This window comes from Solanum lycopersicum, chromosome 5, assembly GCF_036512215.1.
Source record: "Solanum lycopersicum chromosome 5, SLM_r2.1".
In the NCBI taxonomy this organism is placed as follows: Eukaryota; Viridiplantae; Streptophyta; class Magnoliopsida; order Solanales; family Solanaceae; genus Solanum; species Solanum lycopersicum.
In genome coordinates, this window is record NC_090804.1 from 60,940,422 (window position 1) to 60,955,963 (window position 15,542).

The following is a 15,542-nucleotide window of genomic DNA, read 5'->3' on the forward strand; positions in this document are numbered from 1 at the left end:
CTGAATGATTAAGATCTCCATTAAATGCAAAGAAATGAAGCCCTTGTGACTTCTTCTCTTCTCTGCCATCATTGATACCTGTCAAAGAAAAATGCTTGCATCAAGCATTCGATTCTCTCTTACTGATTTGCATATGTGGTTCAGGTTTATTCAATCAGAGACACTGCAGCTAATAACTTGAAGCGTCTCGCGGAAGAACTTGGTCCAGAGTGGGCAATGCAGCATATAATTCCTCAGGTTTGTTAGATGCTATTTCAAAGCTGAAGTGCTGGTTATCTTGCATAATTTCCAAATAACTCTCGTGAGAATTTCTTTTGCTGTTGATGCATGGATATTAGGCAGAATGGTAGGGAGAGGTGAGTTGATTTCTCTTTTGATAATCACTTCTGAAGTATCCCCCTAGGATCAACTGTGTATCCACTATGACACCCCCTCCAGAAAGTAATAGGCAAAAGAAAAAAAAATGAAATTTGTCAGGTTGAAGGGTTAATACTGGATTTTGTGGGTCCTTGAGACTCTTGTAATAATTCATCATGGCCAAGCTTAGTTTCAGAGACTTGGTTTGATCATGTATATTATCTGCTTGTTATCTGTTTCTCATTGGTCAAGACATGGTCATTTGTTTGCAGTTCCTGGATATGATTAATATTCTGCATTATTCGTTCTCTTGGTTTGACCATGTCTGATATCAAGCTTGTTCCTGTTTTTAGTGGTTTAAACATGTCATCTCTTTGCAGGTCTTGGGTGTTATTAATAACTCACATTATTTATACCGGATGACAATACTAAGGGCAATATCTTTACTTGCACCTGTGATGGGTTCTGAGATAACATGTTCTAAGTTGCTGCCAGTGGTTATTACTGTAGCAAAGGACAGGTGGTTTTGCTTTTCAATTCTTGTTAAAGTCATTATATGCATCAGTTCCTAGATCTGATGGTCCAATTTCATTTCTTCTCCAGAGTGCCCAATGTCAAATTTAATGTTGCAAAGGTGTTGCAGTCCCTTATCCCTGTTGTTGACCAATCAGTGAGAACTCTCATCTACCTTCTTTTCTTGGATTGGTTACTTGGTTTAGTTGAAATAGCGATTGAGCTAACTTACGTTGTTGTTTGTTGAAGAAAGTTTACACTTGCATATCCTCACTATACCTTAGTGCCGACTTTCTAAGCCTCTTATAATTGCCAGGTAGCAGAGAAAATGATTCGCTCTAGTTTAGTAGAGCTAGCTGAGGACCCTGATGTCGATGTCCGTTTTTATGCAAGTCAAGCACTTCAGTCAATTGATGGTGTCATGATGTCAAGCTACAGATACTTATCTATTGGGGGTTCAATACCAGAAATCTGTTGTCAAATACTCTCTGGACGTCTGGGATTACGCCGTCACACCAAGAAACAGTTAAGGGAAGGCAGAAAATGAAATACATCTGTTTGAGATAGTGTTATTAATACGAATATATATTTAGGATGTGTCAAATATGAAATGCTCCCTACAGTAAGCTCAAGTACATACATGTAAATTGGCTGTTAGACTAACTAATTAGTGTTGTCGAATAAAATGTTTTTTCTTTTAGATTCTTTCTAGTTACTAAAGGCTGTTATATTTGGTGTTCTGTGTAGTTGACACTTAAACTATTCAAAAATTGAAGAATTAAGCAACACGTCCTATGTGACATCCTACGTGTGAGTTTGCATTTTGTATGAAATCCTATGTGTAATATGTTAAGTAGGACAGCGTGTAGTTTGTTGTTAAACATCTGTATACATTAAGTGCCAATTTACTGTAAGATTATTTTCTCTATTTAATGGTTATTTTTCTAGGCTCCTTTTTTGCTGAAAGACTACTATATCAGAGATCGTCTGTCCTTAAATGAATATTAATCTTATTTAAACTCAAAAGATTAAGGGGGTTTCTATGAAATTTACTTCTTGAAATGAATAAGAAAAAAAGTATGTTATGAAATCTTTATGGAGAATGTTATGAAGAGAGGTTTGAATTTCACTATGCCTCCTAAATTGTGTTAATTTGATTTTAACTGTAACATCTACTATACACGCATAATTTTTACTTTTTCTTACTTGCCTTAAATATTAAAATAAAATAATAAATAATTTTAATTTAATAATATATTAATTTGAATATGTTATCACTAATAATTAATTTGTTATATTTTTAATTATTAATTAATAGATTCATAGAATGTAATGTATGGTCTTAAATATATATGAGTAATTTTTTTTCCTACTTAAACATTAATCCAACTTTATTAATAAAAAACATTTGACTTAATCTACATATCATGAATTTCATATTTAATCCAAAAACTTTAGTGTGCAAGTCCCATCACATTATTACTCATTTTTCATTTTTATTTGGGTATTTTATTTGACAATGGTGCGTCTGGCATGGAGGAAAATATTTATTGAATAACAATTGTAATTTTTCATGTTATGATATTTATTTTTAAAATTTAAATTATTTTTGGTATACATAATAAAAATAAAATATCGATCATAATAAACCAAGCTATTATTTTAATTTAAATTCAGCTCTTTACTTTAAAATTTAAAATATTATCATTTTTACCGAATAAAAATAAAGGCTGATAAGAATAAACTATATAATGTTATTAACTTTAAATTTTAAATTCAATTCTTTAAGATCTAAATTATTTTTCTCTTACCAAATAAAAATAAAAGACTAGTCATAGTATATTATGTTTTAATATTTACATTTGAACTTTAAATTCAAATTTTTATTTTAAATCAAATTTTGTATATTTTGTAAAAAATTTAACATATTTAATTCTAGCTACAAAAATAAAATATGGGCCATAATATAAGTGTATTGTAATTTTGGATTCATTTCTACAAAATTAATTAGATTGATATCTAGCTTAAACAATCTAAATCTAAAATTATTTTTTTCTTATGTAAAGAAAATAGAAGAATGGCCACTACATGGTAGTTTGTAATCTATTTTTTTAAAAAAAAAATTATGAAAGAAAAATAAAAGAGTCTAACAAAAACCATATTCTTACACTAACTATGTAACGACCTGTTTAGTCGTTTTGAGCACCAGATTTTATTTCTGGAAAAACTGGCTGAGACGACGGAACCCACGACGGACCGTCATGGGCACGATGGACCGTCGAGGGGGTCTCGTTCCAAAACACTTAGAATTCTGAAATTTGGGTACTGAAATCGAATCTCTGAACTTCGTGACGAAGTGGCAGGACGGACCGTAACAGGCATGACGGGCCGTCATAGACTCTTTAATAAATCGAGTCTCTGAACCTTGTGACGGAAGCAGCAGGACGGACCGTCGCAGACACGACGGGCCATCACAGACTGCGTAATCCCATTCTGGGTCGGATTTCTTTAAATGTTTTAAGGGACGTTTTGGACTATTCCTTCTATAATTATAAATTTAGTGGGTTAATGTTAATAATTTAACTACTTGAGAGTTAAAAGAGATAACCTTGAATTAATTAATGGGTTAATTCACCATCTTTTATACTTAATTATATGCTAATTAGGGTAAAAGAAAGAGGGTTTGAATAAGAAAAAGAAAAGAACAGAAAGAGAGGGAGAAACGATCGAGAGAGAGGAACGAAGAAGAAAGCAAAGATCTTGAGGATTAGCTTGCTTGATCACAATTCGTCGATGAAGGTAGGTTATAGTTTTTATGCTATTCGTAGTAGACTCTTAATAGCGAATGATATGTGTTGGGTAGTATTATAAAACCTTCTATATGCTTAATTGTGTGCTTACATGATGTGATTATATAATTGTGATGAATAAGCATGATGAGTCTATTGAATCTCTAATCCTAAATTTTACCTTGTTAATGATGATGCCTTGGTATAAAAGAAGGCTTGATGAACTAAAGTAATGAGATTGATGATGCCTTGGTATAAGAGAAGGCTTGATGAACTAAAGTAATGAGATTGATGATGCCTTGGTATAAAAGAAGGCTTGATGAATTAATAGAATGAGATTAGTGGAGCGGGTGTCACGAACCGCCACGTAGAATTAGGGGATCGGGTGTCACGAACTGACACGTAGAATTAGGGGATCGGGTGTCACGAACCGACACGTAGAATTAGGGGATCGGGTGTCACGAACCGACACGTAGAATTAGGGGATCGGGTGTCACGAACCGACACATAGAATTAGGGGATCGGGTGTCACGAACCGACATGTAGAATTAGGGGATCGGAGTGTCACGTACCGACACAAGAGAAATAAAGATAATGAATCTTGAAAGATGTTAATATACTCAATTTAATGAACTTATTTCCCAAATGAGTATGGTATGGAGGCTTGCGTCCTCATGGGTGTACTTGACGTACTTATTAATGATTATAATACTTGTTGTTGCTACCTGTTGAGTATTGTAGTTGATTTTATGATATTATCTGATATATACTGTTTTCTATTTTGAGTTGACCGATGATATCTACTCAGTACTCGTGTTTTGTATTGACCCCTACTTGTATGTTTCTTTCCTTGTTATTGTGGAGTGCAGCAAACGTACCGTCGTCTTCAACTCAACCGCAATTCTATCCAGTCTTCATTATACCGGATTTCAGGGTGAGCTAACGCTTCTAGCTTGGACTGGATCTTCTTCTTCATGTCTTGATGCCTTGAAGTTCCGGCATGGACTAGCTTTTTAGTTATTCTAGCTTTCTAGATACTCTTAGAATTAGTAATTTGAGGATAGATGTTCTTGTGATGATGACTTCTAGATTTTGGGGATAATAATAAGTGTTTGAGTTTGAGAAGTTGATTATTGATTTTGTTAACGAGTTTTAAGTCTTCCGCATTGTTTCCTATTTATTATGTTTGAAATGTTGAGGTTTAGATTGGTTGGTTCTCTCACATAGGAGGATAAATATGGGTGCCACTCACGACACGTTTTGGGTTCTGACAAACTTGGTATCAGAGCATTAGGTTCATTGGTCTCATCACACAAGAACGAGTCTAGTAGAGTCTTAAGGAACGGTAGGGGTACGCCTTTACTTTTCTTTGAGAGGCTATAAGACTTTAGGAAAATTCCATTCTTTCTTTCTTTCGTGCTATTACTTGAATCCAATCGGTATCTAGGTGATACAAATTGGTATCTGACCATCTTCACTCTATTTCGCAGATGGTTAGAACTGGAGCACACACCACGCCAACACCAACACCGGCAAGACAAGAAGCGTTTGAGCCAGCCACTGGGGCTGTAGCTCGAAGAGGAGTAGTGACAAGAGGCCGTGGAAGAGGTCGTGGGAGGACGCCCTCTAGAGGAAGAGGACGAGCACCCCCATCTGGTACTAGGGCGGTGACTCCTCCACCAACTGAGGAAGTGGTAAGAGAGGGTGAGGATGGGGAGAATGAACAAGTGCAGAATGAGGAATTGCCACCCCAACCTACCCCAGAGATGATCAATCAGGTTCTTGCTTATCTTAGCGGGTTATCTGATCAGGGCCAGACACCTCCAGTGTTTTCTGCACCAACACCTCCGGTTCCGGAGGTACAACATGCAGCTACTGTGGCTCCCCACATGGATGTCTCATTGGAAATAGGCACGTTTCCTCGTCTGACTTTAGGGCCTATAATGACAAATGATAAGCATGAACTTTTCAGTAAGTTCTTGAAATTGAAACCTCCAGTCTTCAAGGGTGCTGAATCTGAGGATGCCTACAATTTTCTGGTTGACTGTCATGAGCTACTAGACAATATGGGTATAGTAGAACAGTTTGGTGTTGAGTTTGTGACTTATCAGTTTCAAGGAAACGCCAAAATGTGGTGGCGGTCACATGTTGAGTGTCAACCAACAGAGGCACCACCTATGACTTGGGCATCATTCTCTAGCTTGTTTATGGAGAAGTATATCCCCCGGACTTTGAGGGATAGGAAAAGAGATGAGTTCTTGAGCCTAGAGCAAGGTAGGATGTCGGTTACTGCATATGAGGCTAAGTTTCGTGCATTGTCCAGGTATGCCACCTAACTTTGTTTCAGTCCACAAGATCGGATTTGCCGTTTTGTGAAGGGGTTGAGGTCAGAATTGCGGATTTCAGCCTTACAGGTAGCGGCTACGGCAAAATCCTTTCAAGAAGTGGTAGACTTCGTCATAGAGGTGGAAGGAGTGAAGCCAGATGACTTCACCATGGCATCAACATCAAAAAGGTTTCGAAATGGAGGAGAGTTTAATGGTTCTTACTCTAGAGGACAGGGTTCAGGAGGTTACTCAGTCCGACCAATTCAGTCTTCACTACAGACTGTAGTTGGGGGTCCACCTCAGACCGGTCAACACTTCTCTGAGAGACCTATGCTTGACTCCAGAGAGTGTTATGGATGTGGGGAGACTGGACATATTAGGAGGAATTGTCCAAAACAGAGTTATAAACCCCCAATAGCTAGAGGTAGAGGTGGTCATGGTAGAGGCCGTTATTCTGGAGTACGTGGTGGCCGAGGTAATGGTGGTCACCAAAACGGCCGGGGTGACGGACAAATGGGAACTACTGCAGCGCAACATGGTTGGGGCAACGGGCAAACAGGTGATAGGGCCCATTGTTACACTTTTCCTGGGTGGTCGGAAGCGGAGACATCAGATGTTGTTATCACAAGTAATCTTTTGGTTTGTGATTGTATGGCTTCTGTATTATTTGATCCCGGCTCCACATTTTCATATGTATCTTCCTCATTTGCTACTGGTCTTAATTTACATTGTGAATTGCTTGACATACCTATTCGTGTGTCTACTCCGGTGGGTGAGTCTGTGATAGTTGAAAAAGTATATAGGTCTTGTTTGGTGACTTTTGTGGGGAGCAATACTTATGTAGACTTGGTTATCTTAGAAATGGTTGATTTTGATGTAATTCTGGGTATGACTTGGCTTTCTCCGAATTTTGCGATCTTGGATTGTAATGCTAAAACTGTAACGTTAGCCAAGCCTGGGACAGATCCGTTATTGTGGGAGGGCGACTACACTTCCACTCCGGTTCGTAACATCTCCTTTCTTCATGCTAAGAGAATGGTTAGTAAGGGGTGTTTAGCTTTCTTGGCACACCTCAGAGATGATACTACCCAAGTACCTTCAATCGAGTTGGTTGCGATAGTCCGCGAGTTTTTAGATGTGTTTCCTGCAGACTTCCTGGTATGCCACCGGATAGAGATATTGACTTCTGCATCGATCTTGAACCGGGTACTCACTCCATTTCTATACCCCCTTATAGAATGGCTCCCGCTGAGTTAAGAGAGTTAAAGGCCTAACTTCAAGAGTTGTTGAGCAAAGGCTTCATTAGACCAAGTGCATCTCCTTGGGGTGCTCCGGTGTTATTTGTGAAGAAGAAGGATGGGAGTTTTCGGATGTGCATAGACTACCGGCAGTTGAACAAGGTAACTATTAAGAACAAGTATCTCATTCCTCGCATTGATGACTTGTTCGATCAGTTACAAGGTGCTTGTGTCTTCTCTAAGATTGACTTGAGATCCGGTTATCATCAATTGAAAATACGGGCAACGGATGTGCCAAAGACTGCTTTTCGGACCAGGTATGGGCATTACGAATTTGTAGTGATGTCTTTTGGTCTTACGAATGCCCCTGCTGCTTTCATGAGCTTGATGAACGAGATTTTTAAGCCAAATCTGGATCACTTTGTGATCGTATTTATTGTTGATATATTGGTATACTCAAAGAGCAAGAAGGAACATGAGGAGCACTTGAGAATTGTATTGGAAATGTTGAGGGGGAAAAAGCTTCATGCCAAATTCTCCAAGTGTGAGTTTTGGTTAGATGCAGTGTCCTTCTTGGGGCATGTGGTTTCTAAGGATGGAGTGATGGTGGATCCTTCTAAGATTGAGACAGTGAAGAATTGGGTAACACCTACTAATGTGTCAGAAATAAGGAGCTTTGTTGGTTTAGCTAGCTATTACCGTCGATTTGTCAAGGGATTCTCTTCCATTGCTTCCCAATTGACGAACTTGACTAAGCAGAATGTTCCATTTGTATGGTCGGACGAATGTGAGGAAAGCTTTCAGAAACTCAAGACCTTGTTGACTACTGCACCAATCCTTACCCTGCCAGTGGAAGGTAAGAATTTCATTGTCTATTGTGATGCATCCTATTCGGGTTTGGGTGCAGTGCTAATGCAAGAGAAGAACGTAATTGCTTATGCTTCAAGGCAATTAAAGGTGCATGAACATAATTATCCGACCCATGATTTGGAATTGGTTGCGATAGTGTTTGCATTAAAGCAATGGAGACATTATTTATATGGGGTTAAGTGTGAAGTCTACACGGATCATCGTAGCCTACAGTATGTTTTTACCCAAAAAGATTTGAACTTGAGACAGAGGAGATGGATGGAACTACTGAAGGACTACGATATCACTATCTTGTATCATCCGGGAAAGGCTAATGTTGTGGCAGACGCCTTAAGTAGAAAGACAGGGAGCATGGGAAGTCTAGCTCACTTGCAAGTTTCTAGACGTCCGTTGGCTAGAGAGGTTCAGACTCTGGCTAACGACTTTATGAGGTTAGAAGTAAATGAGATGGGAGGATTGTTGGCTTGTGTGGAGGCAAGATCTTCTTTTCTTGACAAGATTAAAGGAAAACAGTTTGATGATGAGAAACTAAGCCGAATTCAGGATATGGTGTTGCGAGGAGAGGCTAAAGAAGCAATAATGGGTGAGGAAGGTGTTTTGAGAATTAAGGGAAGAGTATGTGTGCCCCGTGTTGATGATTTGATCCACACTATTCTTACAGAGGCTCATAGTTCCGGATATTCTATACATCCTGGTGCAACCAAGATGTACCGTGACCTAAAGAAACACTTTTGGTGGAGTAGAATGAAGCGCGACATTGTTGATTTTGTTGCCAAATGTCCAAATTGTCAGCAAGTAAAGTATGAACACCAGAGGCCCGGAGGAACACTTCAGAGAATGCCCATTCCTGAATGGAAGTGGGAGAGAATTGCAATGGACTTCGTGGTTGGTCTTCCAAAGACAATGAGTAAGTATGACTCCATTTGGGTAATCGTTGATAGGTTAACTAAGTCTGCTCACTTCATTCCGGTTAAGGTGACCTACAATGCAGAGAAGTTAGCCAAAATCTATATCTCAGAAATCGTTCGATTGCATGGAGTTCCACTCTCCATCATATCAGATAGAGGTACGCAGTTTACTTCTAAGTTTTAGAGAACATTGCATGCTGAATTAGGTACTAGGTTGGACCTTAGTACTGCATTTCACCCTCAGACCGATGGTCAGTCTGAGCGAACGATTCAAGTGTTGGAGGATATGCTTCGTGCATGTGTGATAGAATTTGGTGGTCATTGGGATAACTTCTTACCCTTAGCGGAGTTTTCATACAATAATAGCTATCACTCAAGTATTGATATGGCTCCATTCGAAGCATTGTATGGGAGGAGATGTAGGTCTCCCATTGGTTGGTTTGATGCATTTGAGGTTAGACCTTGGGGTACTGACCTTTTGAGGGATTCATTGGAGAAAGTGAAATCTATTCAAGAAAAGCTTTTAGCGGCGCAAAGTAGGCAAAAGGAATATGCAGATCGAAAGGTTAGAGACTTGGAGTTTATGGAGGGTGAGCAAGTCTTGCTGAAGGTTTCGCCCATTAAAGGGGTGATGCGGTTTGGTAAAAGAGGTAAGCTAAGCCCAAGGTATATTGGACTATTTGAAGTACTTAAGCGAGTAGGGGAGGTGGCTTATGAATTAGCCTTGCCTCCAGGACTGTCAGGAGTGCATCCGGTGTTTCATGTGTCTATGTTGAAAAGATATCATGGGGATGAAAACTACATTATCCGTTAGGATTCAGTTTTGCTTGATGAGAATTTGTCTTATGAGGAGAAACCTGTTGCTTTTCTAGATAGAGAAGTCCGCAAGTTAAGGTCAAGAGAGATTGCATCCATCAAAGTTCAATGGAAGAATCGACCAGTTGAAAAAGCCACTTGGGAGAAGGAGGCAGATATGCAAGAAAGATACCCACGCCTGTTTACAGATTTAGGTACTCATTTTCGCCCTTGTTTTTCTTCTTATGATCGTTCGAGGACGAACGATGGGTAAATTGGTATCTATTGTAACGACCTGTTTAGTCATTTTGAGCAGCAAATTTTATTTCTGGAAAAACTGGCTGAGACGACGGAACCCACGACGGACCGTCGAGGGGGTCTCGTTCCAAAACACTTAGAATTCTGAAATTTGGGTACTGAAATCGAATCTCTGAACTTCGTGACGAAGTGGCAGGACGGACCGTAACAAGCATGACGGGCCGTCACAGACTCTTTAATAAATCGAGTCTCTGAACCTTGTGACGGAAGCAGCAGGACGGACCGTCGCAGAACGACGGGCCGTCATAGACTGCGTAATCCTAGGCTGGGTCAGATTTCTTTAAATGTTTTAAGGGACGTTTTGGACTATTCCTTCTATAATTATAAATTTAGTGGGTTAATGTTAATAATTTAACTACTTGAGAGTTAAAAGAGATAACCTTGAATTAATTAATGGGTTAATTCACCATCTTTTATACTTAATTATATGCTAATTAGGGTAAAAGAAAGAGGGTTTGAATAAGGAAAATAAAAGAACAGAAAGAGAGGGAGAAACGATCGAGAGAGAGGAACGAAGAGGAAAGCAAAGATCTTGAGGATTAGCTTGCTTGATCACAATTCTTCGGTGGAGGTAGGTTATGGTTTTTATGCTATTCGTAGTAGACTCTTAATAGCGAATGATATGTGTTGGGTAGTATTATAAAACCTTCTATATGCTTAATTGTGTGCTTACATGATGTGATTATATAATTGTGATGAATAAGCATGATGAGTCTATTGAATCTCTAATCCTAAATTTTACCTTGTTAATGATGATGCCTTGGTATAAAAGAAGGCTTGATGAACTAAAGTAATGAGATTGATGATGCCTTGGTATAAGAGAAGGCTTGATGAACTAAAGTAATGAGATTGATGATGCCTTGGTATAAAAGAAGGTTTGATGAATTAATAGAATGAGATTAGTGGAGCGGGTGTCACGAACCAACACGTAGAATTAGGGGATCGGGTGTCACGAACCGACACGTAGAATTAGGGGATCGGATGTCACGAACCGACACGTAGAATTAGGGGATCGGGTGTCACGAACCGACACGTAGAATTAGGGGATCGGGTGTCACGAACCGACACGTAGAATTAGGGGATCGGGTGTCACGAACCGACACGTAGAATTAGGGGATCGGAGTGTCACGTACCGACACAAGAGAAATAAAGATAATGAATCTTGAAAGATGTTAATATACTCAATTTAATGAACTTATTTCCCAAATGAGTATGGTATGGAGGCTTGCGTCCTCATGGGTGTACTTGGCGTACTTATTAATGATTATAGTACTTGTTGTTGCTACCTGTTGAGTATTGTAGTTGATTTTATGATATTATCTGATATATATTGTTTTCTATTTTGAGTTGACCGGTGATATCTACTCAGTACTCGTGTTTTGTACTGACCCCTACTTGTATGTTTCTTTCCTTGTTATTGTGGAGTGCAGCAAACGTACCGTCGTCTTCAACTCAACCACAATTCTAGCCAGTCTTCATTATACCGGATTTCAGGGTGAGCTAACGCTTCTAGCTTGGACTGGATCTTCTTCTTCATGTCTTGATGCCTTGAAGTTCCGGCATGGACTAGCTTTTTAGTTATTCTAGCTTTCTAGATACTCTTAGAATTAGTAATTTGAGGATAGATGTTCTTGTGATGATGACTTCCAGATTTTGGGGATAATAATAAGTGTTTGAGTTTGAGAAGTTGATTATTGATTTTGTTAACGAGTTTTAAGTCTTCCGCATTGTTTCCTATTTATTATGTTTGAAATGTTGAGGTTTAGATTGGTTGGTTCGCTCACATAGGAGGATAAATGTGGGTGCCACTCACGACACGTTTTGGGTCGTGACAAACTAGTTCTAAATTTCATTTTTGGTCTATGTTTTGGTTTTATGTAAAAATTATATTATAACTTATGTAGTTTTAAATTCCTTATGTTAAGCCAAGTTTGATACATTTTTACAAAGTTAATTAGTTTGACATCTAATTTAAAGAATTAAAATCTCTTTGTTCTTTACTTTAAATAAAATTTTATACATTGTTTTAAAAAGAACTTAAATCTAGCTACAAAATCTAAATATTTTTTTGTTTTATGGAAGAAAAATTAAATACTAGCCATAATATACTATATTATAATTCGATATATTTTAAAAAGTTAATCAGATTACTATCTAGTTCAATGAATTCAGATCTAAATTATTATATTCTTATGTATAAAAAAAAAAAAAAAAAATGACCACAATATGACAGTTTGCAATTTATTTACATTTATATTTTCTTACAGAAGAAATACAGAAGACTAACCAAAAATTACTATTACGCTAACTTATTCTAAATTTCATTTTTGGTCTATGTTTTATTTATTTTTTCATAAAAACTATATTATAATTTATGTATTTCTAAATCCTTATTTTAATCTAATTTAAAGAATTAAGATTTAAATTATCTTCTTTACATTAAATCAAATTTCATAGATTTAAAAAAGAATAAATAATTTTAAATCTAGCTACAAAATCTAAATATATATTTTTAGGGAAGAAAAACTATATACTAGTCATAATATGTTATACTATAATTTTTGATACATTTACACAAAATTGATTAGTTTGATATCTAATTTAAAAATCAAATTTACATTATTTTCTACTTATGAAAAGAAAATAATAGAATGACCACAATAAGATAGCTTGTAATCTATTTACAAATTTTTTTTCTTATAGAAGAAAAATAAAGGACTAACAAAAAAAGATATTATTATACAAACTAGTTCTAAATATCATTTTTGGTCTATGTTTTAATTTTTTTTTAAAAAATTATATTATAATTTATGTGGCTCTAAATCCATTATTTTAAGCCATTTGATACATTTTTACAAAATTAATTACTTTGATATCTAGTTTAAAAAATCAAGATCCAAATTATATTTTTATTTTACTTTGAATCAAATTTTAGTACATTAAAAAAATTAAAATTTCTACAAAACTTAAATATTTTTTTCTATTTATGGAAGAGAAATTAAATACTAGCCATAATTTACCATATTATAATGTTTGATATATTTTTACAAAATTAATAAGTTTAATATCTATTTTAAAGAATTCAGATCTAAATTATTTTTTTATTAAAAAAAAGATAAAATAAAGAATGACCACAATATGGTATTTTGTGATTATTTACAATTATTTCTTTGTTAAAGAAGAAAAATAAAACACTAACAAAATAATATTATAATACTAACTAGTTCAAATTTTAACTTTTGGTCTATGTTTTAATATCTTTTTTTAAAAAAATTATATTATAGTTTATGTAGTTCAAAATTTCTTATTTTAAGCCAAGTTTGATACAATTTTTAGAAAGTTAAATAGTTTGATATCTATATTAAAGAATAAAGATATAATTATGTTAGTATTTACTTTAAATCATATTCCTTAAAAATTTTAAAATAATTTTAAATCTAGCTACAATAATCTAAATATTTAAATAATTTCCACAATATACTATATTATAATTTTTGATACATTTTTACAAAATTAATCAATTTGATATATGGCTTAGAAAATACAAATTCAAATTGTTTTCATTTTATGAGAAGAAAAAAAAAAGAATAACGATAATATGGTAGTTTATAATCTATTTACAATCGTTTGATTATCCAAAAAAAATACTATTACACTAACTAGTTCTAAATTTCATTTTTGGCAGATGTGTAATTTATATTGTTCTAAATTCCTTATTTTAAGCCAACTTTGATACTTTTTTACAAATTTAATTAGTTTGATATCCTATTTAAAGAACAAACATTTAAATTCTGTTCTTTCTTTTAAATCAAATTTCATACATTTTTTTTTAAAAAAAAATAATTTTTGCTACAAAATCTAAATATTTTTCATTTTATGGAAGAAACATTAAACACTAGCCATAATATACTATAGTATAATTCTTTTATACATTTTCACAAAATTAATTAGTTTGATATCTAGCTTAAAGAATACACATTAAAATTATTTTCTTCTCATGGAAAGAAAATAAAAGAATGACCACAATATGGTAATTTGTATTTTATTTACATTTTTTTTATAGAAGAAAAATAAAAGACCAACCAAAAAAAAGTTAATACACCAACTAGTACTAAATTTCATTCTTGGTCTATGTTTTTTTTAAATATAATTATGTTATAATGTATATAGTTCTAAATTTCTTATTTTAAGCCAAGTTTGATATACTTTATCTTCAAAATGAATACTTTGATGTCTAGTTTAAAGAATCAAGATCTAAATTGTGTAATTCTTATGAAAAGAAAATTAGTGAAGGACCATAATATGATAGTTTGGAAATTTACAATTTTTTTCTTATAGAAGAAAAATAATATAGTAACCAAAAAATTATTTTTTTCACTAACTAGTTCTAAATTTTATTTTGGTCTCTATTTTTTTTAAAGAGAGAATATAAATTATTTTTAACACTAATGATTTTTTTTAATTCTATTTAATTTATTTGTTTTTTGTCATCTAACCTTAATATTATTATTTTAATAAATTTATTATATATCTTGGCATGAGCGCGGTCCACATATAGTTATGTGCAACTGACGTACTGGCCTATAAATTCTTCATATATTTTGAAGAATTGAGTTGCATCACTCAGTATCATTCTTTCTTTTTGAATAAATTAAAAGGAAAGCTCGATATCTCTTTAAAAAATATTCAATTTTTTCAATTACATATATTAACATGTCTAACACAGATGCGTATACTGTTATGTTCTTTCGAACATTGAGTTCTCACTCTACTCTTCTTCGTTGCCCTATATGTACTCAAATCGGTGACACTCATGAAGAATTTATGAGTCATTTCCAGTCTCATTCAATGAAACAACAAGCACCTCTCTTCTTACGAAATTTTAATATATTAGGTATAACATCGTCAAATGATTTACCATTAGAGCAACAAACAAGATCCACGACAGATATGCCCCAAACACCACCAGAGGATTGTTGCTCAACTACAGGTAATGTCAGGGGCAAAAGGTTGCGTGAAAATTCAATAGATATAGATTTAAATAAAATTCCTTCGGAGTCCACAAGCCCCTAATTAAATGTTTTAGTTTGTTTAGAACATTTTCAACGTTTTTTCAAGTGTTTTATTTTTCAAGAATCGTACTCTCATAAGAAATATAAAGTTCTAAATTTTAATATAGTCTTTATTTCATGGTAGACGTTCTTTCAATTGTAACAAACATAAAAGGTCATGCATGAATAAACTAAAGAATATTGCAAACTATACTGCTATTTTTTATACTTTTTTTTTTGATGATTCCATATTCTAATGTTCAAGCTAGGGGTAAGCGTTCGGGTTCTCCAGTTCGATTTTATCAAATTTTGATTCGATTTTTTAATTTCTAGTTTCGGAAAAGTGTGCACCGTATATTAAACCAAACTAATTCGG

The 15,542-nt window shown here is 34.9% G+C and overlaps 1 protein-coding gene across 1 annotated transcript; it reads left to right on the plus strand.

Moving 5' to 3' along the window:
- Positions 1-68: 68 nt before the first annotated feature.
- Positions 69-1,618, plus strand: LOC138348438 (serine/threonine-protein phosphatase 2A 65 kDa regulatory subunit A beta isoform-like). Its single transcript, XM_069297630.1, has 4 exons — positions 69-237; positions 738-877; positions 961-1,027; positions 1,187-1,618. Exons 1-4 carry the CDS (start codon positions 217-219, stop codon positions 1,415-1,417), a joined length of 459 nt encoding a protein of 152 aa, XP_069153731.1. The 5' UTR covers positions 69-216; the 3' UTR covers positions 1,418-1,618.
- The last annotated feature ends 13,924 nt before the right edge of the window (positions 1,619-15,542 follow it).